Here is a 26,114-nt window from a genome sequence, read left to right as displayed (position 1 = left end):
CCCACCAAACCGAACCTGCACTCCCAGCCTGCCTGGAGCAGGCCCACCTTTCCCCCCTCACCCCCCCATTCTCTCAAGCTCTCCAGGTTCTGGGTTTTCCCTTGGGAGCAAGAAGGAAGGAACAGCTCCGAGAAGCACAAACCCATCCGGATCCCACGCAGCCACAGCAGGTGGGTGGGAAAGCCGAGTGCGGGCACTGTGGCCCAGAGGACCCCTCAACTCACCAGGCCCCGAGGGCTTCCTGGAGGGGAAGAAACTTTCCGCAGAGTCCAGGGGGGTGGGCGGGACACTAGGGATGTGGTCTGGGAGGGACAGGGACCTGGTGGCCGGACACACTCTCCTCCACTTCATCTCGGGGATGAGAACTTCCTGTGGAGGCAGCAGAAGGGCCTAGGGTTCTCGTGCACCCTCAGTGCCCGCACCCAAGTGTTCCTGCTGCAACCAGCACCGGGGCCTCACCAGCGGGGGGCAGGTACCAGGGAGCAGGATGTTGCCGGAGCAACCACATGCCTGCAGCCTGCCCCCGAGCCGTGACTCAGCCAGAAAAGTGCGGCTCTGAAGAGTGCCAGCAGTGCCATCGCTCACCCAGACCCCGTGAGGGGCAGAGCCTGGTTTCCTCTGGCCTGGGTACCCACCCCTCGGTGCCTCCCTCTCCCAGATGCGCTCTGCAAACACACAGGTTTCGCCTTCTCCCCGCCAGGATCCACCCACTGCTTCATGGTCAGTGGGAGGCACTTCAAATCCCCAGGGGTCATGTCCATCCCCTCCCAGCTCGGGACGCTTAGTCCTGCGAGTGCAGAGCTGGCAGCTCAGGGAAACTGCAGGACCTCAGGCGGACAGAGAGTGAGATTGTCCAGTCCCACAGAGATCTTGGGGCTCTTCCCCGGGGACGTCTCTGATCCCTCCTGGGCCCTTCTAGTCCTGCTCCTGGGCAGACAGGGCCGCCAGCCGTGTCTGTACACACGTGGGGCCAACCCAGGCAGTGTCTCAAGGCTTGGTCGTTTGTTCCCATAAGCAGGTCAGTGAGGCGGCTGGGCCTGGGTGTGGTGGGTGTCGAGGCCCCAGAGCCCAGGAGCTGGTGGCGCTGCGCTCAGGTGCTGGCCCTGGCCCTTACCAGAGATGCGCACTCAGGCTCCTCGGGGAATTCTCTGACGCTCAGACTCTTCTTGCTGGAAGGCTGCAGGGGAAGGAGAACCGGGTCACCACAATCCCCTGCCCACCAGACAGCCCAGGCCGGGCCCAGGCGGGTGTGAGCAGGCACTGAGAACATCCCCTACAAATAACCCACGGTGAGTTCCACAGAGCCTTGCTCCGAGTGTGCGAGCAGAGGAGCCCCGGCCCGCCCGGAGCTGCCCCCCCACCCCGCCCCGTACCTGGAGGTGCGTGCAGATCCGCCTCAGCATGTCAAAGACACTGTCCCGGGAGAGCAGCGACACAAACACGTACTGGGACACGGAAAGAAAGTGGAGTCAGCTGAGGGCCTGGGGGCGGCGCAGGGGGATGAGCAAGGGAGCGCGGCCCCCACGGACCTTCTGGCTGGTGTTGGTGGTGATGGCCAGGCCGTTGGGGAGGAGACGAGCCATCTTGTGCTTTTTGACCATCTGCACGGACACCACGGGAATGGCCACCTGAGTTGGGGGGCAGGGGGACAACTCTCAGGCCCTGCCCCTGAGGAAGACCCCTTTGCTTGCCTGTGTGCCTGCAAGCCCTGAATTGAACCAGTGCTGCCAGGGAGAGGAGAAAGGGACCCTCACACAGCGCCTCCTACAGTGAGAACTCCACCCTGCACCCGTGCCGGTTTCCGCCTGTGTATCCGGTTGGGGGCTGCAGTGAGTCCTGTGTGGGCGGAGGCGGTCCCTGCACTGGCTCCCCTGATGGCAACCCCCCACTCGGCTCCTCAAGGCATCCACAGAGGAGGGGGCTGTAAACTGTTCAGGCCACCTCACGCCAGCAGAGGGGTGTGGATTGGGGCAGAACCACTTTCCTGGACCTTGGCGAAGATGCCTTGGCCGCAGGGAGTGCGGGGACAGCCATGACCTGAGTGGGCTAAGCGTTGTCCCTGCCACTCGCCACTACCTTGATATCCTTGCCAAAGAGGCTGGCATGGAAGCAGAGCCAGTTGGAGGAGATGTAGAGCCGGCCCTGGAGAAGCAGGTCCCTCTGGAGGGCACAGGAGCACACTGGCAGGCGTGGGAGAGAGCAGGGCGTGGGCAAGGGCAGCCCGGCAGCCCCAGGGCCCTTGCACACCCTCAGGAGCCTGGATCCAGCCAGGCAGTCTCCAAAACCCCTTCCCAGTCCTGGGCCCAGCACCCCAGAGGCCTTTCCCAGGAAACCTGACAGCGCCCCTCACCCTTACCGCAAGAGGTTTTCTTTTACCAATGCAGATCAGTGCAAGTCAGTGCAGGCTTCTACCTCAGTATCCCCAAAGCTGCGGGGCTAACTCCCCTAGGCAGAACTGCAGAACCGCTGGGCTCTGCCAGCCCTGCACCCTGCACATTTGGAAAATGTTCCCACTACGGCCAGAGGCCTGCCTGGAGGAAAGAGCCCCTGATAAGGGCCGAGCTCGAGGGAGAAAGGGACGCCTGGAGGGTTCCCACCTGCAGCCCCATCCAGCCCTGGTGCGCTCACAAGCCCAAAGAAAGCAAATACACCGAGCACTTGCCAAAAACAGTGGCCTAAGCTGGGCCCTGGAGGGGATGTCAGGTGGGGCAGGCCTGGGCCCAGGAGCCTAGAGGTGCCCCCACAGTCGTCCCGCAGGGACACGGCTTACCTTTGAGGACCATCTCCTCTGAGGGGACATCCTTGAACAGCTTGTGGTACTGCTGGTTGTATTTACTCAGGAGTGTCTGAAACGCACGGGTGTGTCTGAGGTGGGGGTTTGGGGGAGCCAGACACCACGGGGTACCAGGGGAGCTGCTCTGGCCACTGGCAGGGAGAGGCCAGGCCACAGCACAGGTAAGCGCCCAGCAGGGCAGGGGCTGAGGCCCAGCACTGCTTGTCTCCTGGCGTTGCCCGGTGCCTGGAGATTAGAGGACGCCGCCAGCAGCCACGTCCGGGAAGGGACACCCTGTCGGGTTTCCTGGCGCCAGGCCCCCCGGGCCCTCCCTCAGTGCCCCCGCCACACTTACCCCCTCCCGGCCGCACTTCTTTATCTCTTCGCCCTTCAAGCCCTCTGGCCAGTGCGGGCTGCAAAGGAGACATTCCATTCCAGACACGGGGACCCTTGGGGCCGCCCAGCGGGCTCCGTGCCAGGGCCGCCCTGGCTGCCAGCCAGAAGCGGGGGGGAGGGGCAGAGGCTTCAGACTGAGGAGCCTTGGCAAGGGGGTCACAACCCAGCAAGCGCGTGGAGGGCAGGGCACCTCCGGATGCCAGGAGGAGTGGCCGAATGTCCCCCGACTGCCGGGACGGCTGTGTGCAGGGTGCCCGCCCCAAAGCACCGTCTCCTGTTGATGCTTGGGGGGTGGGCCTGGGTGTGAGCAAGCCACTCCAGGCCGTGTCTCCAGCCAAGGGATCCACAGAGCAGGAGGGACTTCGGGGACTGGAGGGGCCACCGGGGAAGGCGGAGGCGGAGGGAGGTGTCAGCTCATAGCTCCAGGGCCACAACCCGCAGGACTGGCCACCTCGGCTGCCTCCTGCCTGGGGCTGTGACTGGACAGCGGCTGGGGGAGGGCGGGAGAGGCTGGTTGGCCTGAGGACAGGTGGGCAGGGAGGAGAGGGGAACCCAAGAGGCCAGGACATGGCTGGCTCCCAGCAGAGAGAAGAGGCCCCGGGCAGCCCCCTGAGAGGTCCTCACCAGGCCTGAAGCCCCCCTTTCTAGCAGGTCACCTCCTTTGGCTTCCCACACCCAGAATTGTCGCTGACAGGGCGAGGCCAGGACTGGGGTGGGGAGGGTCTCACCTTGAATCTGGGGACTCTGGAACCCGGTCTGGCTTCTCTGGGCAGGGCTCAGGGCTCTTCAGAGAAGCCGTCTTCCCATGCATCTGGTGGTTGCTGAAGACAAACGAGTCCCGTGGGGAAACGGGGCCTCAGGGCACGCCCCTAGCTGTCTCAGCACGCCCCCAAGCCCTAACACAGACCCCACTCTTCATACTGGCAGTTTTCAGGCTTAAGGAAACAGGGGAGTGGGCCAAGCTGAGCCTGTCCCCTGCCACATCCTGACTGCCCTGGGTTCCTCCGGGGCGGGCGGGGAACCAGCGTCCCTCATGCCCAGTGCCAGGAAGCTGTCGGGCTGCGAGGCTCTGGGTCTCACAACCTCTGGCCACACCCTGAGAGGCCGCAGGGGAGGACTCAGGTCTCTCTGGGCCTGGGCAGCGAGTATAGACAGGCAAGTTGGGGGCAGGAGGGCTGGAGCAGGGCCCCGCTGCTGAGGAACGCTGCAGCCACAGGTGAGCAGCCAACAATCAGGCACTCGGCAGCAATGCCCCCCAAACACCTCAGAAATGTCCCAGGGGGAGGGCCCCAGAGGGAGGAGAGACCCTCTCCGGGGACAGGCAGGAAGCCCCCCAGGCCTCTGAATTCCCGCCCCTCCAGGGCAGACACTGCAGAACCCAGTAACACCTGAGGGGTCACATTCAAACTGTGTTCCGGGCAGAGCGGGCAGCAAGGAGCTGGGTCAGGGCAGGGCAGTGTGATGGACGACAGGATTGAGTGGCAGCATCCAGGAGACCAGGAAGCTACAAACCCCATTGCTTAGTCCCTTATCTCAGTGACCAGGGTGACCGGGTCTGGGGTCACACCCTGTGTGACCTCTTCTTCCTCCTCAGATCTGTCTGCCCCCCTGTCACCCCACTGTACAAGCGAGAAACGGTCAAGAGATAGGTTGTACCCAGGGTCAGAGAGCTAAGAGCCTGGCTGACCTCACCTCTGCAGCCAGCCAGTCACACCGCGTGCTTTGAACACACACCAGGACAGTTCCCAAATCTTGAACAATGACAGGTTGTGCTGGCTATTTGGTTCCCAGATTTTGGATTTACTTCACCTCTCACAGATTTTTCCCCTTGATTTTTCTTCTCATGACTCACTAAAGAAGACAGAGGATATATACATAAACTACGAAATCAGAATCATTCCTAAGAGGATCGGGGACCTCGTGCAAGAGAGAAGGTTCTTGACTTGCATGGAGCTGCTCCCTGTTCAAATCCTCAACACCATATAAGGTCCCTGGGGCACTGCCAGGGGGATACTCCTCAGTACAGGCCCAGAACTGGCTCTTGAGCAATGGGGTATGACCCCAGACCCCAAACAACTGTCCTCCAATTCATTTATTCATGAGAAAAAAATCCCAACCATAACCCAAATAAAATATTTATGTCTAAATATATAATTTATGGGACTGGAGCAACAGCATAGCGGGTAGGGCGTTTGCCTTGCATGCGGCCAACCCAGGTTCGATTCCCAGCATCCCATATGGTCCCCTGAGCACCGCCAGGAATGGTTCCTGAGTGCAGAGCCAGGAGTAACCCCTGTGCATCGCCAGGTGTGACCCAAAAAGCAAAAAAAAAAAACCTAAAAAACAATAAATATATAATTTATGGGGCCAGGGAGATGACTCAAAAGGCTAGAGCACACACCTTTCCTATCTTGGTTTCCTGCCTTGGTCTCAGTGCCCAGAACTGAAAGATTCCCAAGTTGGTCACTTGGAAGTGACCCCCAAGCTCATAGCTGGGAGCAGCCTCCTGCCTGCTCCAAAAAAATGCTGTTTTATTTCTATTTCTGCTAGTAGATAAGTTGAGTTTTCCCCAAACCTACATGAACAATTAAAATTTCATAAGAGAAGACTATTTACAAAGATTTTCATTTTAAAAATAAATTTGTGGGGCTGGAGCAATAGCATAGCGGGTAGGGCATTTGCCTTGCATGCGGCCAATCTGGGTTCGAATCCCAGCATCCCATATGGTCCCCTGAGCACCACCTGGAGTAATTCCTGAGTGCAAAGCCAGGAGTAACCCCTGTGCATTGGGTGTGACCCAAAAAGAAAAAGAAAAGAAAAAAAATAAATTTGCATAAATTTTTTGGGGGGAGGTGGAGGGTGCAAATCAGCAGTCCTCAGGGATTACTTCTGGCTCTGCACTCAGGGATCACTCCTGCCAGTGCTCAGGGAACTGTATGGGATGCAGGAGATTGAACTCAGTGCAAGGCAAACACCTTCCCACTATACTATCTCTTTTGGTCCACTGTATTAATTCTTTGCAGGGTCACAAGAGGCCACACCCATGGTGCTCAGGGGCTATACCTGGCTCTGCACTCAGGAGTGACCCCTGGAAATTGCAAGGGACCATATGTGGTGCCAGAGATGGCACCAGGTCAGCTATGTGCAAGGTAAGTGCCCCAGCTTGCCCTGTACTTTATCACTGACCCGAGATTTATGGAATTTTTTTTTTTTTTGCGGGTCACACCCGGCAATACACAGGGGTTGCTTGTGGCTCTGCGCTCAGGAATTACTCCTGGCAGTGCTCAGGGGACTATATGGGATGCTGGGAATCAAACCCGGGTCGGCCATATGCCCAGGTCGGCAAGACAAATGCCCTACCCACTGTGCTATTACTCCAGCCCGATTTGTAGAAATTCTCGATTTAGAATATCAACCTTTGTTTTCCTAGTTTGTTATTTGCCTATATGCTTTGTTGCTATGCTTGTACTTTTGTTTAACTTGGGTGGGGGGGTCCCCTACTGCTGGCTCTGTACTCAGGAATCTCTCCTGGTGACACTCAAGGATTCACATACAGTGCCAAGGATGGAACTTGGGTCTGCCTCATGCAAAGCAAGTGTCTTGTCCACTGTCCTATCTCTCTGGTCCCTTGTATTTAATTTTGAAGTGATGGAGTCCCCTCACCTCCTCTTTCAACTACTACTTTCTTTGATGCTTCAATCAGATAGGTCTCCAGGAGGCACATGTATGGCTCACAAGCAAACCAGGGGTCCTTCAAGAGAGCAGGGACAAACAGGATTCTGGGAGAGATCACTGGGTGATGGTTTCAGGGGCACTGAAGAGAGTGGCTGGCACTGTCAGGGCACACTCAGAGTCCAGACAGGAGGGGCAGCAGCCCCCAGAAAAGGGGAGGCCGGGAGCTGAAGCACAAGGGCGAATGTGCTTGCCTTGCATGCGGCCAATCTTGGCTCAAGTCTGGCACCCAATAAGGTGCCCTGAGCCTGTCCAGGAGTGAGCACAGAGCCAGGAGTAGGTCTCAAGCACCACTGGGTGTAGTCCAAAATTAAAAAGAAAAAGATGGGGGCTGGAGCGATAGCACAGCGGGTAGGGCATTTGCCTTGCACGCGGCCGACATGGGTTCGATTCCCAGCATCCCATATGGTCCCTTGAGCACCTCCAGGAGTGGTTCCTGAGTGCAGAGCCAGGAGTAACCCCTGTGCATTGCCAGGTGTGGCCCAAAAAAGCAAAAAAGAAAAATAAAAAGGGAGACTGAGTCTGAGCCCTCAATCCCTGGCACCCCATATGGTCCCTGCCAGGCCTTCAAAATGAGCTTCCATTCAGACTTCCTGCTAATGCATCCCATCTCCTGGTGTGTGTGTGTGTGTTGGGGAGGGGGGGGTGTTTTGTTTTTTCTACTGGAGTTACATCACAATGGCAGGGGTCACTTCTGGCAGTGCTTGAGGGACCACATGTGGTGCTGGGGATGGAACCCCTGTAGTGTGAAGATGAGTGAAAACAAAGAAACGGGAGCAACAGCAAATGCAGAGAATGCCATGCATCCACCCAGTCATCAGGCTGGGAAGGTCCAGGAATTAGCGGGGTCTTGCCACAGAGACCATGAAGGAAGCACAAAGGGGCCAGGGATGTGGCTCAAGCGGTAGAGCATGGGGCGAGCAGTGAGGCCCTGGGTTCCATGACCCCTGAGCACCTCCCTACGTAAGTCCTTGAGTACTTCCAGGGCCTGAGCCTTGCCAGAACAGCCCCCCCAAAATTAATAAAAGTGTGTGTGGGGGTGCAGAGTGATAGTAAAGCAGGTAAGACACTCGCTTGGCCAACATGAGTTCCATCCACAACACCCCAAATGGTCCCTGAACACCTCAGGACTGATCTCTTGAGCAGGAAGCCAGGACTAAGCATGAGCACGGCTGGGTATGACTCAAAAAGGCGAGGCCTGAGATATAATACAGGGCTTAAGGGGCTTGCCTTGCACGCATCACACCCTGGTTCAAACACTCTGCACTGCATACAGTCCCCAGAGCACTATGAGAAATCCTGAGCACAGAGCCAGGAAGAGCCCCTGAGCACTGCTTGGTGTGACCCAAAAACAATCCCCTCCCCCATCTCTCTCTTTTTTAAAATTTTTTATTAGTGAATCACTGTGGGGTACAGTTACAAACTTAAGAACTTTCCTGTTTGCATTTCAGTCATACAATGATCATTTACCCATCCCTCCACCAGTGCCCATTCTCCTCCACCAATGATCCCAGTATCCCTCCCACCCTCCACACCCCCCATTTCTTTTTAACAGACTGATGCTGGAGTGTAGCGCTGGAAGTCTGCAACTAGATGTGAATTAACACAAACCGCAGCAGGGCTGGGAGGTGGAGGACATCCGAAGTGTGTGCCACTGAGGGGGTTAAGGTGAGCGGACTCTCCACTCTGCTGGGCCCGGCCTGGGCAGGAAGCCTGGAAAGGGGACACGGCCTGCCTGGGCTGGCGCCTCTGGCCTCACCGGAACCTGGGTCACTCTCCACTCCATCATTCCTCTAGTGGATCCTTCCTGAGTGGCCACACTGTGACCCAGCCTGCGGGCTACTGGAAGGGCAGGATGAGCCGCTGATTCTGGAGATGCTGGGAGGGGAGGGGCGGGGGAGGGGCAGCAAGCAGGGACCCAGGGACGCAGTCACCTCCTCTTCTCAAGGGCAGAGGATGGGCCTGACAGTAGCTTCCTGCTCTGGGCTCTGTCCCAGAGACTCACACCCAGAGAAACTCCCCCAATCTGTGCTTGAACCTCAGTGCTTCCCCCCACCCTCCCCCACATACACACAAGAACTTGACTCTGTCTAGACAGAACTGTCCAGTGTGCTCACAAATGTTCCTCTGGGCACCCAGCAGCCCTGGGAGGCTCTAGACCAGCGTCTTTTGCTCATTCTTCTCCCCACCGTGTATCCACTCAAGCCCCAAGTCCATGGGCCTCCCCCGTGCTGGGCCTACTATGGCATTCAGGCTTCAGGGCGAGAGGCCAGACCACTGTCAGCCCGCCCTGAACCTGGGAGCAGCTTTGCCCTGACTTCCTCACCAGAATTCTACCCAGAATTCCCTCCCAGACTTCTCTACCTGGGCCATTCCCAGTCATCTTTCACACTGCAGTCCAAATGTCACCTCTTCTATGATGCCTTCATTGATTTCTCCCCACCCCCCATACACACCCCACCACCTCCTCTGGGGTCCCTGCTCCTGTCTCATGCTGCTACCCCCACACTTACCGCACCAGGTGGTACATGTCTGTTTATACATCTGTCTTCCCCGCACCTCAGGGGGGAGGGGTGTGTCTTAGACTTGTGTCTCCCTAGCAAACAGCCGGCCTGAGTTTGCTAAATGAATAAGTGCAAGAGCCAGTAAAAGAAGAAGGGGGTGCAGAGTTGGGGGGAGAGTCAGAGAAGGGGTGCCAAGATGACTGCTGTCCAGGGGCTGGAGCAATAAATAGCACAGCAGGTAGGGCGTTTGCCTTGCACGCGGCCGACCCGGGTTCAATTCCTAGCATCCCATATGGTCCCCCCGAGCACCGCCAGGAGTAATTCCTGAATGCATGAGCCAGGAGTAACCCCTGTGCATTGCCGGGTGTGACCCAAAAAGCAAAAAAAAAAAAAAAAAAAAAAAAAAAGATGACTGCTGTCCAGCAGGAAGGGAGCAGACGGGGACGGAAACTGGTGAGGGACGAGCAGGTAGGCCTTTCTTCTGGAGCCCAGCTGCTCAGTGGACAGCCCACAGCGGGCACTGGAGCCCTCCAGCTGACCACAGGGGCACTATGGCACTATGGTGGAGGTCAGATGTGACACAGAAGAGGACAGAATGGCCCAGACATGATGGCTGGGGTGTCAGGTGGAAGCATCAGCTAGCCCCCCCCACGCCCCCCAGCCTCCACAGCAGCCTTCACCAGGCCCCTCTTCTGGCTCCCAGCTGCCGCCCACACCTGCCCTTCCTGGCCACAGGCTGTGCCTCCAAGCATGGCAGAAGCAGCGGCCTGGGCAATGCAGAGGCAGAAAGCGAGGCTGGGCCCTGCAGTCTGAGGCAGGGCCTTGTGTTCATGGGTGGGCTGTCCTGAGCATCACCCAGGAACTTCCCCCACCCCTACTCAGAGGCAGCCCAGGCTGACTCCTCCGTGTGGCCCTTGGGCACTTGCGGGCATCCTGTAGGCGTTGCCAGCTCTGCTCAAGGCCAGCACCACCCTCTCCTGCAGGCGGACATGAGAGGAGGCCCCAGAGAGTGCCACGCTTCCTCTACACACACAAAACACCTCTTGGCAGCAGCTGCCCCCTCACCCACACCCGTCCACCCAGAGCAGTTAAACCCAGAAACCACAAAAATAGCCCAGTAGGGCAGGGAGCTGAGTGGAGGTGTCCTGGAAGGAAGGCCAGGGTGGGACTCAGCTGCGGCCCCTCTTTCCAGCAGCTGCTCTGAATTCCCCCAGCTCCCTCCACCCCAAACCCTGCACAAAGCTCACCCCCACTTGGCAGAGAAATGAGTCCCTAGTCACACAAACCACAGCCAGATGCACACTGGAATAGTTTGTAAGGGGCTGGGGGTGTGGCTTGGTGGTAGCAAACTGCTTTGCATGTATTAATTCTTGGGATTGATCTCTGTCCCCCCAAACAATGAGTCATCTTTAATGCTTTTTTTCTTTTTGTTTTTGTTTTTTGGGTCACACCCGGTGATGCACAGGGGTTACTCCTGGCTCTGCACTCAGGAATTACTCCTGGCGGTGCTCAGGACCATATGGGATGCTGGGAATTGAACCTGGGTTGGCCGAGTGCAAGGCAAACGCCCCACCCACTGTGCTATTGCTCCAGCCCCTTTAATGCTTTTTTGAGGGGGCCACACCCAGTGGTGGTCAGGGCTGGCTCTGTACTCAGGGATCACTCCTGGAGGTACCTAGGGGACCATATGGATTCCAGGGATCAAACCTGGGCCGGCCTCATGCAAGGCAAATGTTCTACTAGATGTACTATCACTCAAGCCCACTACATTTAATGCCTTTAAAAATAAATAAGAGGCAGGGGGCTGGAGCAATAGCACAGCGGGTAGGGCGTTTGCCTTGCACGCGGCCGACCCGAGTTCGATTCCCAGCATCCCATATGGTCCCCTGAGCACCGCCAGGGGTGATTCCTGAGTGCAGAGCCAGGAGTAACCTCTGTGCATCGCCGGGTGTGACCCAAAAAGAAATAAAATAAAATAAAATAAAATAAATAAGAGGCACGCAGGGGATGGGGGGTGGGGGTGATGGGAGGGAACCTGGGGACACTGGTGCTGGGAAATGTACACTGGTAGAGGGATGGGTGTTAGAATACTGTATGACTAAAACCCAATCATGAACAGCTTTGTAAGGGTCTATCTCACAGTGATTTCATAAAAAAGTTTAAAAAATAAAAATAAAAACAGGGCCAGGGTGATAATACAGCAGGTAGGGCATTTGCCTTCCATGTGGCAGACCTGGGTTCAATTTCCAGCATCCTATATGGTCCCTCAAGCAGCACCAGAAGTAACCCTTGAGAATCACTGGGTGTAGCCCAAAAGCCAACAAAAGTTAAAAAGTAAAAAAAGCAAAAGAGGTTTCAGTAAACAGTGTAGCTGTCAGGGCACTGGTCTACCAAGCACCAGACCTGCACCATGTGGTCCTCCAAGCATCAACGGGCACAGCTCCAAGGCCCCATCTCTACAGGGACAGACAGTATCACATCCACAGGCCTCCACACAGAACCCCTGAACCGCCTGGGCACCACTTGGGAGCCAATCCCCCCCCCCAAAAAAAAACCCAAAACATGAAGCAACAGCAAAAGAGGCCAGTGCCTGAGTCCTATTAATGAAGTCAGGATTAAATCAGACCAATTAAAAAAAAATCAGACCAATTCAATCAGAATTCTGGGGCATGGCCTTTAGATAAACATATATCATCCAACAGGTGATTGCAATGGCATTTACAAACAGAAAAGTGCCTGTAAAACAACAAGGGGCCAGGGGTATGCCCATTTGAAGGGCACCTGCCCCATGGGAGGTTCTGGGTTCTAGCCCTGTGCCACATGGACCCCAAGTAACACTGCGATTGCCCTGGGAGCCCCCTGAGCACCACTGGATATGATCCCCACAAGAGCAAAAGTAAGTATGTGATTCAGTGCATGTTCCAAGGAGAACATAGCTGGAAAGCAGCTCCCCCTCCAGGTCACTCTCTCCCCTCACCCCAAAAGGCCGACTGCATCCTAGCACAGGAGCAGAGTGGTGGCATAAGGCCCACCGGCCTGGGTGTCATCTAGATCAAGAAGGGGCTCTTGCATGCACTCGGCAGTCCATCAGACCCTGCCGAACCCTCTCTGCATGTCTGCTTTCGCTCAGCTGCATCTGAGAGGCTTATCCAGTGTGACAGGAAACTGCACTTTCTTCAAAATCCCGTCACAGAGACACACCGTGATTGATGGATGCCTTTTCATCTTGGAGGGCCTCTGGGTAGGCGTCAATTTTCACCTATTATGGAAAAATCTGCTGCAAACATTCCTGGCCCTGTCTTGAGGACACAAGCTTTCACTTCTATGAGTAAACACTTGGTACTGGCATGGCTGGATCACAAAGGAGGCGGGTGTGTTCCGCTCTGGGCTTTGTAAGGTTCTCAGGTGATTTTAAACCTGTAGTCAGTGCCAAGAAAACTCTAGATGTTTGCTCGCAGGGAAGGGAGAGGTAGAGAGGGGAAGGTGGGGGAGAGGAGAAGAGACAGCCAGACACTTCCTACCTCTCCCTGCCTTGCCAACAGCTCACAGTGATGCATGCCTCCTGCTCTCCAGGCCCAGTCCTCCTGGGCCATCCTGGATGGAGGGCTCTGCCCTTCCTGTTCTTCACACTGTCCCTCTCGACTTCCAGCAACATCCTGAGCGAGACAGGAGCTCAGTCTGGCCGCAAGGTCCCTTTCTTCCACGAAGATCACTGAGCATATTGGCTTAATGGCACCAAAAGAGAGGGAGCCTCTTTTCCCACGCGGAGGTCAGCGCTCAACCCACTGTCCTTCCCGGAGTCTCCCTATCTGCCCTGGGAAGCCACAGTCCAGGAGCTGTTGGCCTGGGTTGTCTCCCAAGGGGAAAGTGGGACTGCATAGGCAGTTTCATCAACACGCTGAGACTTGAAGATGAAAGCTGACTTCTGGGCCCAGAGAGATAGTACAGGGGTGGAGGCATGTGCTGTGCGCGCTGCGGAGCACCACACATGGTCTGCCAAGCACCACCCAGAGTGAGCCCTGAGCACGACTAACTATTGTCTAAACCCCCACCCTCAACCCTACTCCAAGAAAAACCTCACTTCTGGAGCTGGGGACACAGTGTGAATGACAGATAGCGAAAGCCAAGCAGCATCGCATCCCCCACCTGCCAGCATGGTCCCATCAGGTCTCAGCACCCAATTGCCAGGCCCACACCATCAAGGAGGCCCCTGAGCACTCTTTTTTTTCTGATAGGAAATTTTCTTTCTTTCTTCAGCAAAAATTGATTCTATTTTTTTTTTTTTTTTTTTTTTTTTTTGCTTTTTGGGTCATATCTGGTGATGCACAGAGGTTACTCCTGGTTCTGTACTCAGAAATTACCCCTGGTGGTGCTCAGGGGACCATACGGGATGCTGGGAATCGAACCCAGGTTGCCACATGCAAGGCAAATGCCCTACCCACTGAAATATTCATTCTATTATTGCTATCTCCACACACAGAACTGGAGACTCGCTTTTGACTTTCTAAACTCATATTCCGGGACCAGAGAGAGCGAATGCAGGGGTTAAGATGCTTGCCGTGCATCCCACTGAGCCTGTTTCAAACCCTCAGCACCATACATGGTCCTCTGAGCCCCGCCATGAGTGATCCCTGTGTGCAGAGCCGTGAGTAAGCCCTGAGCACTGCTGGGTGTGGCCCAACAAACCGATAGACAGACAGACAGACAGACAGATCTTCCAGGCCTGGGATAACTGCCTTGCTTTTCCACTATGTGTCTCCCTCCCTTTTTTCCTGCCTCCAACCCAGGGCCTTACTTGCAAGTCAAATGCTCTACCTTGCTCTAGGCCTTCTTCCTTCCAGTGACTAAAGAGGAGAGAACCCCCATACTCTGAGTCCACACTGAGTGTGACAGGGTAGGATCCGTGAGTTGAAACCCACGGGTTGGTCGGCTCAGCAACCTGGACAAAGGACTCTGACAAATGAACAGGTCTGGCCAGACCCCTACTTGCCAGGAGGTGGGCTGAGGACATCAGGCCAGAAATGTTTCCCTCTGTCTGTGGCGGCACTGGGACGGGGCACAGGGGGTGGGGTACAAGGCCGGAGGTGTTGCTTCCCCAGGCAGCACAGTCAGCAAGGAAATTACCTTGGCCAGAGCCGATGGAATCATGGAATCATGAGTCAGACAAGCCAAGCAAGCAGACAGTTCCCTAGACAGCAAAGCTGAGCCAGCCCGTCAGATCCCACCCTAGTGAGTCCTGCAGGAAATCCAAGTGTGAGGCAGGGCGCAGCCAGGAGGGCACCCAGGGAGGGGAGAGCTGCATGCAAGCACTGCCCCAGGCGCTCCTTGGGGAACAAGTGAAGAGAGAAGCAGGGTCAGGTGCCAGTGCTGGAGAGCAGAAAGAATCTGCCACCCCCCCCCCCACATCCTGGAACTATTTGTTTGTTTGGGGAGGCCACACCCACCAGTGCCAAGGACTTACTCAGGAATCACTCCAGGAGGGGCTTGGGACCATATGGGGTGCCAGGGACCAAACCTGAACTAGCTGCGTGCAGGCAAGCGCCCTAGGCACTGTATTATCACTCTGGTGTGCTCTCTTGACTCTCCATCCACCTCATGTGCTCCAACACTTGGTGCTGAACAGAAGTGCTGATGCTAGGCTTGCCCAAGACCACACAAGGGCATGTGTGTGATGATGCTGTTCTCAAAGGCCAATCCTAGCTCTACGCCTGATCTCTAACCAGAAGCCCTAACCCTTAAATAACCTAAATTCTTACCCTAATCCCTAAACCTAATTTATAATCCCTAACCCTAAATCCAGAACTCTAAAACTAAAACTAAATCCTAATTTTTTCCTTTTTTTTTTCTGGGTCACACCGGCATTGCACAGAGGTTACTCCTGGCTCATACACACAGGAATTACTCCTGGAGGTGCTCAGGGGACCATATGGGATGCTGGGAATCGAACTCGGGTCGGCCGTGTGCAAGGCAAATGCCCTACCTGTTGTGCTATCACTCCAGCCCCTAAATTCTAATTTTTTAACCTCTAACCTGTAATGGAAATTTATCCAACCCATAATGCTAAACCAACCTAATCTCCAGCCCCTAACCCCAACCCTTACTATCAACCCTCAAACCCAACCTCCAAACCCTAACCCCAACCCTAATCTCCAGACCCTAACCCCAACTTTTATTAGCAACCTCCAACCCTAACCTCTAGCCCCTAACTCCAACTCTAACCTCCAACCCCAAACCCCATCTCTATCCTCTAGCCCCTAACCCCAACCCTAAACTCCAACTCTAACCCCAACCCTAACCTCCAACCCCCAACCCCATCCCTAACTTGTAGCCCCTAATCCCAACTCTAACCTCCGACCCCCTAATCCTCACCCTAACCTCCATCTCCTAGCCACAACCCTAACCTCCAACCCCAAACCCCAACCCCAAGCTCCAATCCCTAACCCCAACCCTAAGATGCAGCCTCTAACCCAAATCTCCAAGTCCAGCCTCTAACCCTACCCCCAAGCCTAACCCATCTTATGGCACTGTCCCCTTCGAGGTGGCGATGGCAGCTCCCTGGGCTCAGCTGCCCCAGCTACAGCTCTGTGCTCAGGACAAAGACTCTCAGGCCTGGATCCACCTGCCCATGGTGGCTCTTCAGAGAGGAGCAGGGAGAGGCCTCTGGGGAACGCTGAATGGGCACCATCCGTTCACAGACACGGAGGCCGAGGCCCAGAGAAGCATCTCCCTCCTGACCACACAAGCGATGAAGGGAACTGGATGTCAAAGTCCAGTTGGTCCTGGCCAGGCACCAGAACCCTGTACATCTGCCTGCAGGAAAGAACCCCAGCTCTGGGGATGGCCCCAGTGGAGGAGGACACATGGCAGTACTTACTCAGGGGAGTGAGGGTCCCTCACCAGAACCCCCCAGATCCTTTATCTCCTCTACTCAGAGAACCAAACCAAGGGGGTAAGCTAGTGGCTAGGGAGCCATGAGCTGGCTGGCTGCAACCGGAACAAGGACTCCTTTGAGTCGGGGTGCTAAGAGAAGGCCCTCCGTCCACACGAGCTCAGCACCCGGGGGACAGCCGGCAGGCAGAAGCAGGGCTACTTGTCACTCTGGCTCCTGGTGGCGCCTAGCCCTCAGCTGCTCGGGCACTGAGCCAGCCCAGTCCTCCTTTCCTGCCCCTGCACCCCAGCCCTCAGCACCCCAGGAAGGCTCAGCACCCCCTGGATGCTCTTGGCAGCTCCGTGAGTCACACTGTCGCCCCTGTGTGTCCCGGGCTGCTTCCCCCAGACCAACCTGCATCTCCAGCTAACCTGCTCCTACCAGACGCAGCCTCCGGAGCCGGAGGGACAGTACAGGGGTGAAGGCACTAGCCCTGCATGCAGCTGACTCTATTTCCAACCCCAACTTGACATAAATCACGCCCCGCCAGCACCCTGGGTTCACTTCTGAACACAGAGCCAGGAACAGGCCCGAGCACTGCAGGGTGTGGCCCAAATAACTCCCCCCAGATGACAAATATGGTGGCTGTGCCCCCAGCATGGCCCTCCCCCAGAACCATTTCCCCTGAAGCCTGGCCAGCCTGTACCTCCAGGGAGAGCAGACTCTCTGGGTCTGGGTCCGCACCACCTTCTTGGGCATCTTGGCAGTGCTACGTCTTGCTACCTCCTCATCTCCCCAGGGCTCTACCTGGCTTCAGGCATACAGTAGGTGCTCAATGACGGCTGGCGAGTGAGCATGCACCCCTGTGGGGGCTCCCTAGTGCCGTCTGGGCAACAGCAGGGACACCCCAGATGCACAGCGGGCTTGGAGAATGACACACTCAAGTTTGCTCCAGACACCCCCAGCCACCACTAACCCCCACCCTGTCACCTCCTCCACAGAATGGGGCTGCCCCAGGCTGGCAGTACTGTGGGGGGGCTGTCCCAGCCCAGTGTTTCTGCTGCCATGTGGGACCTGCCACGGGGATAGGAGCGGGTCCTCACACCCCAGCCTGCACCACCCAGAGCTGAGGCTCCACACCCTGCCTGTCCCTTGAAGGATGCCTAGAAGGCCAATCCCCGCCCCCTCCCCCATCCCGGGGCGGCAGAGAGGGAGGCCCCAATGGGCCCTGGACTTCACTTCTCAGCAGGCCCCACATCTGCCTGCGTAGCCACCAGCTCAACCCACCCCCACAGAGAAGCAGCGGCCAGCAAGGCCTCTGGCACCTGGGCCAAGCTGAGTGCCAACTCGCCACCCCTCGGGGCCCCAGCACAGCTCAGACTCTCGCTCAGGCCCATCCTGCCTCTTCTCTTCTCTCCTCAGGAGCTCTGAGGTCCCTGCTGCCCCTCTTGGCCAGAGCTCAAAGGCCTTCGGCAGGAGAACGGTCACCAGGGAGACGGGGGACAAACAGCTGACGCGGGAAGCTATGCTCCAGGGGAGATCCAGGATTTCCTGCGAGGCCCAGGCCAGGGAGGCACTGAGGGCCCGACCCGCGCCTGGCCTCGTCCCCGCCATGTCCCCGCTGTGCCCACTGCTGCAGCAGCATCTGCTGGCGTGGCCTGGTCCCAGACCACTTTTTCTTGGCAGGCCACTTGGGCCCTGGTTGTCTCCAGACAAGAAGCTGGCCATTCAGGTCCAGAGACAGACTGGCATTCATGGGGAAACAGAGCGCCGCTGTGCCCGGCGGCACCTCCGCTGCCTACCTCAGCCACTCACACGCCCCCCCTTCGGAGCGCCAGCGGGGCGGTGAGTCCAGGGGCAAGTCAGCTGTGTTCATCCAGGGACTGGGCTCGGCACAGCCGGCCCCCCCGCGGCTCCCCCACTGCAGAACTGGAAGGCACAGGTGGGCTTGGCGGGGGCTTCGGGGGGCGCTGGAGCAGGGAGATGAGCAAGCGGGCCTGGACGCAGCTCCCGGCTGAGGGCTGCGAGGGAAGGGGCCGTCTCTTGCTGGGCCTCTGTTCCTCCTCTGACGAGGAGCCAGAAAGTCCCAGCCCAGGAGGAAAAGCAAATGTCTGAGGGGAAAAAACAAAAGCGAGCCAGGAAAAGGTCCTGGGCAGCAGAGGCTGGCGGGTGCTGTCCTCAAGGCCGGCGGGTCTTTCTGCCTCCTTTCCACAAATAGTTCCTGAATGCTGCTATTCGTGTCCACTGTGTGGGCACTGTGAGAGGGGCATCAAGAAGCTGCTATCCCCGAACGCCCGAAGGGAGAGGCAGACAGGAGACAAATATTTAGAGAAGTCAAGACATGGCTAGAGCAGTAATCAACGCTACGAGGGAGAAGCAGGGTGTCCTCGAAGGACCTCCTAGCAAAACCAAGGAGGACTGCCCAGAGGCGGCCACGGCACTGGAGCTGATAACAGATGGGAATCAGATGGGAATCCCCTCTGATTCCCATCACTGGAGAGGAGTTATGCAGGATGAACAGGAGGGTCCTGAAGCCAGGAGTGTGTGGCATGCCAGAGGAATACAACAGAGCCCTTTGGTGAGAAGTGGAGAGCAATGAGGCCAGAGGGGTGGCAGGGTGAAATATGTAAGGCCCAGTGGGCTCCAAAGCAAGTAATTTTCTTGATTAAGGGATCTAAACAATGATGTGTACTGTGAATATTGTATGCTAACAAGGTGACTCTCTGATGGTCTGCTTAAGAGTAACCCAATGGAGAGAAGGGACCCTCCTTCACTGCTGGTGGGAATGCCGACTGGTTCAGCCCTTTTGGAAAACAATATGGATGATTCTCAAAAAATGAGAAATTGAGCTCCCATTTGACCCAGCAATACTACTCCTGGAAAATATCCCGGACAGGCAAAAAGGTATAGTAGAAATGACATCTGCATTTGTATGTTCATTGCAGCACTGTTTACAATAGCCAAAATCTGGAAAAAAACCAGAATGCCCCAAAATAGATGGCTGGTTAAAGAAACTTTGGTACATCTACACAATGGAATACTATGCAGCTGTTAGAAAAGATGAAGTCATGAAATTTGCATATAAATGGATCAACATGAAAAGTATCATGTTAAGTGAACTGAGTCAGAAAGAGAGAGACAGACATATATCGCACTCATCTGTGGAATATAAATAACAGAGTGGGATACTAACACCCAAGAGTAGTAGAGATAAGGACGAGGAGGTCTGCCCCACAGCTTGGAAACTGGCCTTACATGCTGGGGAAAAGGCAGCTCAGATAGAGAAGGGAACACCAAGTAGAGGATGTTGGGAGGACCCATTCAGGTTGGAAGATGTGAACTGAAAGTAGACTATAGACCGAACATGAAGGCCATTCAATATCTCTCTTGCAAACTACAACACCCAAAAGGAGAGAGAACAAAAGGGAATGCCCTGCTGCAGAGGCAGGTTGGGGTGGTGGGGGATGGGGTGGGGGTGGTGAGAGGGATACTGGGATCATTGGTGGAGGTGAATGGGCACTGGTGGAGGGATGGGTAAACAATCACTGTATGAGTAAAATGCAAACACATAAGTTTGTAACTGTACATCACAGTGATTCTCTAATAAAAAAAAAAAAGAGTAACCCAATGGAGAGCTGGAGTAGGCTTGATCCCTGGCATCTCATATAGTCCTCTGAGCACAGCCAGGAGTGATCCCTGAATGCAGAACGAGGAGTCACCCCTCAGCATTGTGAGTTATGAACCCAAGCTAAAAAAAAAGAAAGAAAAAGGAAGAAAGAAAGAAAGAAAGAAAGAAAGAAAGAAAGAAAGAAAGAAAGAAAGAAAGAAAGAAAGAAGAAAGAAAGGAAGGAGAAAGAAAGAAAGAAAGAAAGAAAGAAAGAAAGAAAGAAAGAAAGAAAGAAAGAAAGAAAGAAAGAAAGAAAGAAAGAAAGAAAGAAAGAAAGAAAGAAGAAGGAGGAAGGAAGGAAGGAAGGAAGGAAGGAAGGAAGGAAGGAAGGAAGGAAGGAAGGAAGGAAGGAAGGAAGGAAGGAAGGAAGGAAGGAAGGAAGGAAGGAAAGGATTCAATGGAAGTGGGGAGAGGAATATTGATGAAACAGGAATAATTCTATGTTGGTGGTTAGTATACCTTGGGTAAACCAGGCATGGGGGTTCACCCTACCACTCTTTCCTCTTCTGTACATGTTCATATCTGCCCTCAAAGACAGATCCGTTAGACTGATCCCAGCATAGTGAGAATGTCTCAAACTCGGAGCCTGCAACGATGGTCAGAAACAAGACTTAGGGGATCTATTTCCAAATACAACCAACCTGACTCGGTGGCTAACTGAACGTAGATAATAAGGGAAAAGTGTTAAATAACTGACTCTAGATTTCTCGCTTAAGCAAGAAGGGTACAGTTTTGTTTTGCTAAGACAAAAAAAAAAGAGAGAGAGAGAAATGTACTGAAAAAAAGTATATTTGAGGGAAACAATCATGCATTCAGTCTTGAATATGTGTGAGAAACATTTATATAAAAACACAGATGAGTAAAGAACTCAGAAGGAAGATCCAGGTTTTGGGGATAAATTTTCTGTTACTGGACTGTGGATAAGAGCTAGGAAGATCCTTCAGTGAAAGTGTCTGTATAAGGAAGGGCACCATCAACAAGAACATAAGATGAATTCAATGGGTGGGGGAGCAGGAGAGAGATTTTCCCACCAAACAGTACTGAATGAATAACAACAGCATGCATTATAATTAATCGAATCCCTGTCTCACACCACATATAAAAATTAACTCCAAAAATGTCAATGCTAGGGTCTGGAGAGATAGTACAGTGGGTAGGGTACTTGCCTTGCACACAGCTGACCCAAGTTCAATCCCCAGCATCCTATATGGTCCCCAGAGCACTGTCAATAGTGATTCCTAAGGGTATAGCCAGCAGTAACCCCTGAGCATCACTGGGTGTGACCCCAAAACAAAATCAAACCAAAAAAAAAAAAGGTCATTGCTAATATTATAAAAAACTTAAATATTATTTAAGTTTTTTATAATATTATTATATAATATTTTAAATAAAACTTAAAATATTTTTTTAATTTATTTATTTTTAATTAGAGAATCACCATGAGGGTACAGTTACAGATTTATACACTTTTGTGCTTATACTTCCCTCATACAAAGTTCGGGAACCCATCCCTTCACCAGTGCCCATTCTCCACCACCCGTAAACCCAGCGTCCCTCCCACCCTCCCCAATCCCATCTCCCCCCCACCCCACCCTGCCACTGTGGCAAGGCATTCCCTTCTGTTTTCTCTCTCTAATTAGCTGTTGTGGTTTGCAATAAAGGTGTTGAGTGGCCGCTGTGCTCAGTCTCTAGCCCTCATTCAGCCCGCAACTCCCTTCCCCCACATGGCCTTCGACTACAATGTAGTTGGTGATCGCTTCTCTGAGTTGACCTTTCCCCGGAACGTGAGGCCAGCCTCGAAGCCATGGAGTCAACCTCCTGGTACTTATTTCTACAGTTCTTGGGTGTTAGTCTCCCACTCTGTTATTCTATATACCATAGATGAGTGCAATCTTTCTATGTCTGTCTCTCTCTTTCTGACTCATTTCACTCAGCATGAAACTTTTCATGCCCATCCACTTAACTACAAAATTCTTGACCTCCTTTTTTCTAACAGCTGCATAGTATTCCATTGTATAGATGTACCAAAGTTTCCTCAACCAGTCATCCGTTCTGGGGCATTCGGGTTTTTTCCAGATTCTGGCTATTATAAACAGTGCTGCGATGAACATACATGTGCAGATGTTGTTTCGATTGTACTTTTTTGCCTCTCTGGGATATATTCCCAGCAGTGGTATTGCTGGGTCAAATGGGAATTCAATATCTAATTTTTTGAGAGTCGTCCAAATTGTTTTCCAGAAGGGCTGAACCAGTCGGCATTCCCACCAGCAGTGAAGAAGGGTCCCTTTCTCCCCACATCCTCTCCAACAGCGGTTGCTTTTGTTCTTTTGGATGTGTGCTAGTCTCTGTGGTGTGAGGTGGTATCTCATGGTTGTTTTGATCTGCATCTCTCTGATGATTAGTGATGTAGAGCACTTTTTCATGTGCCTTTTGGCCATTCGTATTTCTTCCTTGGTAAAGTTTCTGTTCATTTCTTTGCCCCATTTTTTGATGGGGTTGGATGTAAAACTTAAAATATTTTTTATAAAAATATTATTAAAAACTCTTTGAAGAAAACTTAGGTATACATATTTTATTAATCAATGATCTTGAATTGGGCAATGGTCCCTTAAGATATGACACCAATAGCACATGAAATCAAAGGGAAGAAACAAGATAATTTACATCATCAAAATTAGAAATTTTTTTATGCTAATGGTATTCTCAGGAAAGTGAAGGTGGGTCTGAGAGCGGGCCAGAGAAATACTACAGTGGATAGGATGCTTGCTTTGCATGTGCCAGCCTAGGTTCAATCCCCAACACCCCATATGGTCCCAGAGCCCTGCTAGGAGTCAGTCCTGAGCACAGAGTGAGGAGTAAGCTCTGAGCACCACTGGGTGTAACTCAAAAAAGAAAAACCAAAAACCAAAAAGAACAAAGGGACCAGAGTGCATGATTTTCATGTGGAATCTCCAGGTTCAATTCCAGCGCCTTCGACATGGTCCCCCAGGCACCAGCAGGAAGGGCCTCTCCAACAAGCCTGGAGCAACCCTCAGGCATTCCCAGGTATGGCCCAGAAACAAAAATAAAGAGTAAAGGTAATTCTCAGAATGAAAGGAATTATTTGCAAATCATATATGTGATGAGTGACTTCGTGCCCAGAGTAGGTAATGAACTCTGATAACCTTGAAGATATGTCGCCAAGTGAAATAAGCCAAGACAAATGGAGAAACACTGTATGATTCCACTGAAATGAAGTATCTCGAGTGGTCGAATTCAGGGAAACACAAAACAGAAAGGTGATTGTCAGGGGCTAAAGGGAAGAGGAAACGGAGAGTTATCTAATGGGTAGAGTTTCAGTTACGCAAGATGAAAAAGTTCTGGAGATTGGTTGCACAATAACAGGAATACACACAACACACTGGACTATGTAAATAAATTTAGAGATGTTTAAGATAACAAATTTTATGCTATTTTGGGGCCGGAGTGATAGCACAGCGAGTAGGGCGTTTGCCTTGCACTCGGCCGACCCGGATTCGATCCCCGGCATCCCATATGGTCCCCCAAGCACTGCCAGGAGTAATTCCTGAGTGCAAAGCCAGGAGTAACCCCTGAGCATCGCTGGGTGTGACCCAAAAAAAGCAAAAAAAAAAAAAATTATGCTATTTTGTTTGTTCTGTTTAGTTTTTAGACCACTCCTGCAGTGCTCAGGGCTTACTCCTCTTTCTGTGCTCAGGGATTACTGTGCCTGGCAGGGTTCAGGGGACCATGTTGGTGTTGAGAATTGAATCCGGGTCAGCTATATGCAAGGAAGGTGCCCCACTTGCTGTACTATCTTTCCAGCCCCTCGTTACTCAAGTTTTAACCACAATTTAAAAAAAATTATTGGGGGCTGGAGCGATAGCACAGCGGGTAGGGCGTTTGCCTTGCACGCGGCCGACCCGGGTTCGATCCCCGGCTTTTTGGGTCACACCCAGTGATGCCCAGGGGTTACTCCTGGCTCTGTACTCAGGAATTACTCCTGGAGGTGCTCGGGGGACCATATGGGATGCCGGGAATCGAACCCGGGTCGGCCGCGTGCAAGGCAAACGCCCTACCCGCTGTGCTATCGCTCCGGCCCCAAAACATATATATATTAAACAATACAAAATTGTTTCCGTTCTGCTTGGGGGGGCACGGTTTGGGATTTGGGGTGGAAACATTCGAAATATGGTGGTGGGAAGGTGCAATGGAGGTGGGATTGGTGTTCGAATATTAAATGTAATGAATTATTATGAAAAACTTTATAAAAATAAAATTGAGATTTGGGGTCAGAGATAGTATGGGGATGAGGTGTTTGCCTTGTAGATGGCCACCCTGGTTACCTGCATAAGGGCCCCTGAGAACTGCCAAGAGTAATCCCTGAGCACAGTGCCAGGAGTAAGTCTTCAGCACTGCTGTATGTGGCTCAAAAACAAACAAATAAAAAGAACTCAAAACTTAACAATAAAAAGACAATCCCGCTGCCACCAAGATGTGATCCCGGGGGCCGCACGTGTGTGCAGCCTCTCCACAGCTGCACGAGCGTGACTCCAGATGCCAGCTAAACTTTTCGGCATGGGCAGCTCCTCGCAGAATGTCTCCAGACTGAGAACTAAGCCGAGGCCCCATGCCCGCCCAGAAGGGGAAAGGTATTTCTCTCTCTCGCCTTTTCCTTGCCGGGGTGAAGGGCGTGGTGACCGCCATATTATGACGACCACAGATGAGGTTTACAAGCTTGCAATGATCCAATACCTGGAAGAAATCTCCCTTGGACTTAGTTGCTAAAGTACAGAAATTCAAAATTGCGCCGCCGCTATGGCCGCGCGACCTTATATCCCTTCACAACAGGTCTGATTCTAGTGGGGCACTCCTAACAATAATAGTGAAGTTTATGTTGAAATATTGAATGTAACCAAAATAAATAGAAAGTGAAGTGAAATTTATCGGTTACAAGGTGGGAGGGGGCAGGATGGGAGGTATACTTTTTTTTTTTGGTGGTGGGATATGGACACTGGTGAAGGGATGGTTGTTTCAGCATTGTATAACTGAGACTTAAGCCTGAAAGCATTGTAAATTTTCCACATGGTGATTCAATAAAAAAAATTAAAATAAAAAAGACAATCCCATTTGTAATGGGTGCGGTTTAAATAAACAGTTATCAAAAAAAACCACATTTATCCAAAGAAAGTATCAAATGACCAATAGGCATATCAGTCATCAGGTAAGTGCAAATCAAAACCACAATGAGTATCCTCCATTACAATCACGGGGGACAATAATCAACAATGTGTGTAGGTGAGGCCCTGGAGAAATCAGAACCCTCAAACACTGCTGGTGGGAGTGTAATATGGTGCAACTGCTTTGAAAATTAATAGGGTGGTTCCTCAAAAGGTTAGACATAGAGTTCCTATATTGCCAGTAAGTCTTCTTCAAGGTAGATCCCAAATAAATGATCCCATGTCCCCATCAAATCTTGCACTAGAATGTTCAAAGCATTATGATAATTATCATCATAATAGCCCAAAATATGAATACAACCCAAATAGTCCTCAGTTGATGAGGGCATAAACAAAATGTGGAAAGTCCATTCAATGGAACATACTTCAGCCATAAAAAGGAATGAAGTTCTGACCATGCAATGAAATGAATGAATGTTAAAAACATTACACTAAGCCAAATGTAGACTATAGATTGAACACAATGGCCACTCAATGCCTCTAGTGCAAACTACAACACCCAAAAGGAAAGACAGAACAAAAGGGAATGCCCTGCCACAGAGGCGGGGTGGTGGGAGGAATACTGAGATCATTGGTGGTGGAGGGATGGGTACTTATAGAGGGATGGGTACTTATGACTGAAATGCAAGCATGAAAGTTTGTAAGTCTGTAACTGTACCTCACTGTAGTTTCACTAATAAAACATTAAAAAAATTATGCTAGGGGCCAGAGAAATACACAGTATTTATATACACAGTATTAATAAATGAAAGCAGTCAAAAAATTGCATATAACTCAATACATAGAAAATTCCAGAATCTGAGAGCCAGAGAAGTACAGAAGGTAAGACACTTGCATGTAGCCTTTTCAGCCATGACCCTGGTTTGATCCCCAGCACTGCATATGGTCCCCTGAGCACAGATCCAGGAGCTGTCCCTGAGCACTCCCAGGTGTGGCT

At 52.9% G+C, this 26,114-nt stretch overlaps 1 protein-coding gene across 3 annotated transcripts in view; it reads right to left on the bottom strand.

Moving 5' to 3' along the window:
* GRAMD2A (GRAM domain containing 2A) overlaps positions 1-26,114 on the bottom strand; it is a 42,007-nt gene that overhangs the window by 3,509 nt on the left and 12,384 nt on the right. For 2 of the 3 annotated variants that reach the window (XM_055133289.1, XM_055133290.1), the window contains exons 2-9: positions 3,898-3,990; positions 3,129-3,186; positions 2,771-2,846; positions 2,077-2,180; positions 1,530-1,628; positions 1,374-1,445; positions 1,115-1,177; positions 225-369 (exon numbers count right to left, since the gene is read on the bottom strand). In XM_055133289.1, the coding sequence (XP_054989264.1) occupies positions 225-369; positions 1,115-1,177; positions 1,374-1,445; positions 1,530-1,628; positions 2,077-2,180; positions 2,771-2,846; positions 3,129-3,186; positions 3,898-3,990 (710 nt within the window). The remainder of the gene's footprint in view (positions 1-224; positions 370-1,114; positions 1,178-1,373; positions 1,446-1,529; positions 1,629-2,076; positions 2,181-2,770; positions 2,847-3,128; positions 3,187-3,897; positions 3,991-26,114) is intronic. The other variant, XM_055133291.1, reaches the window with a different exon arrangement.

Source organism: Sorex araneus, chromosome 3, assembly GCF_027595985.1.
Source record: "Sorex araneus isolate mSorAra2 chromosome 3, mSorAra2.pri, whole genome shotgun sequence".
NCBI lineage: Eukaryota > Metazoa > Chordata > Mammalia > Eulipotyphla > Soricidae > Sorex > Sorex araneus.
This window is presented reverse-complemented; position numbering and strand designations above follow the sequence as displayed.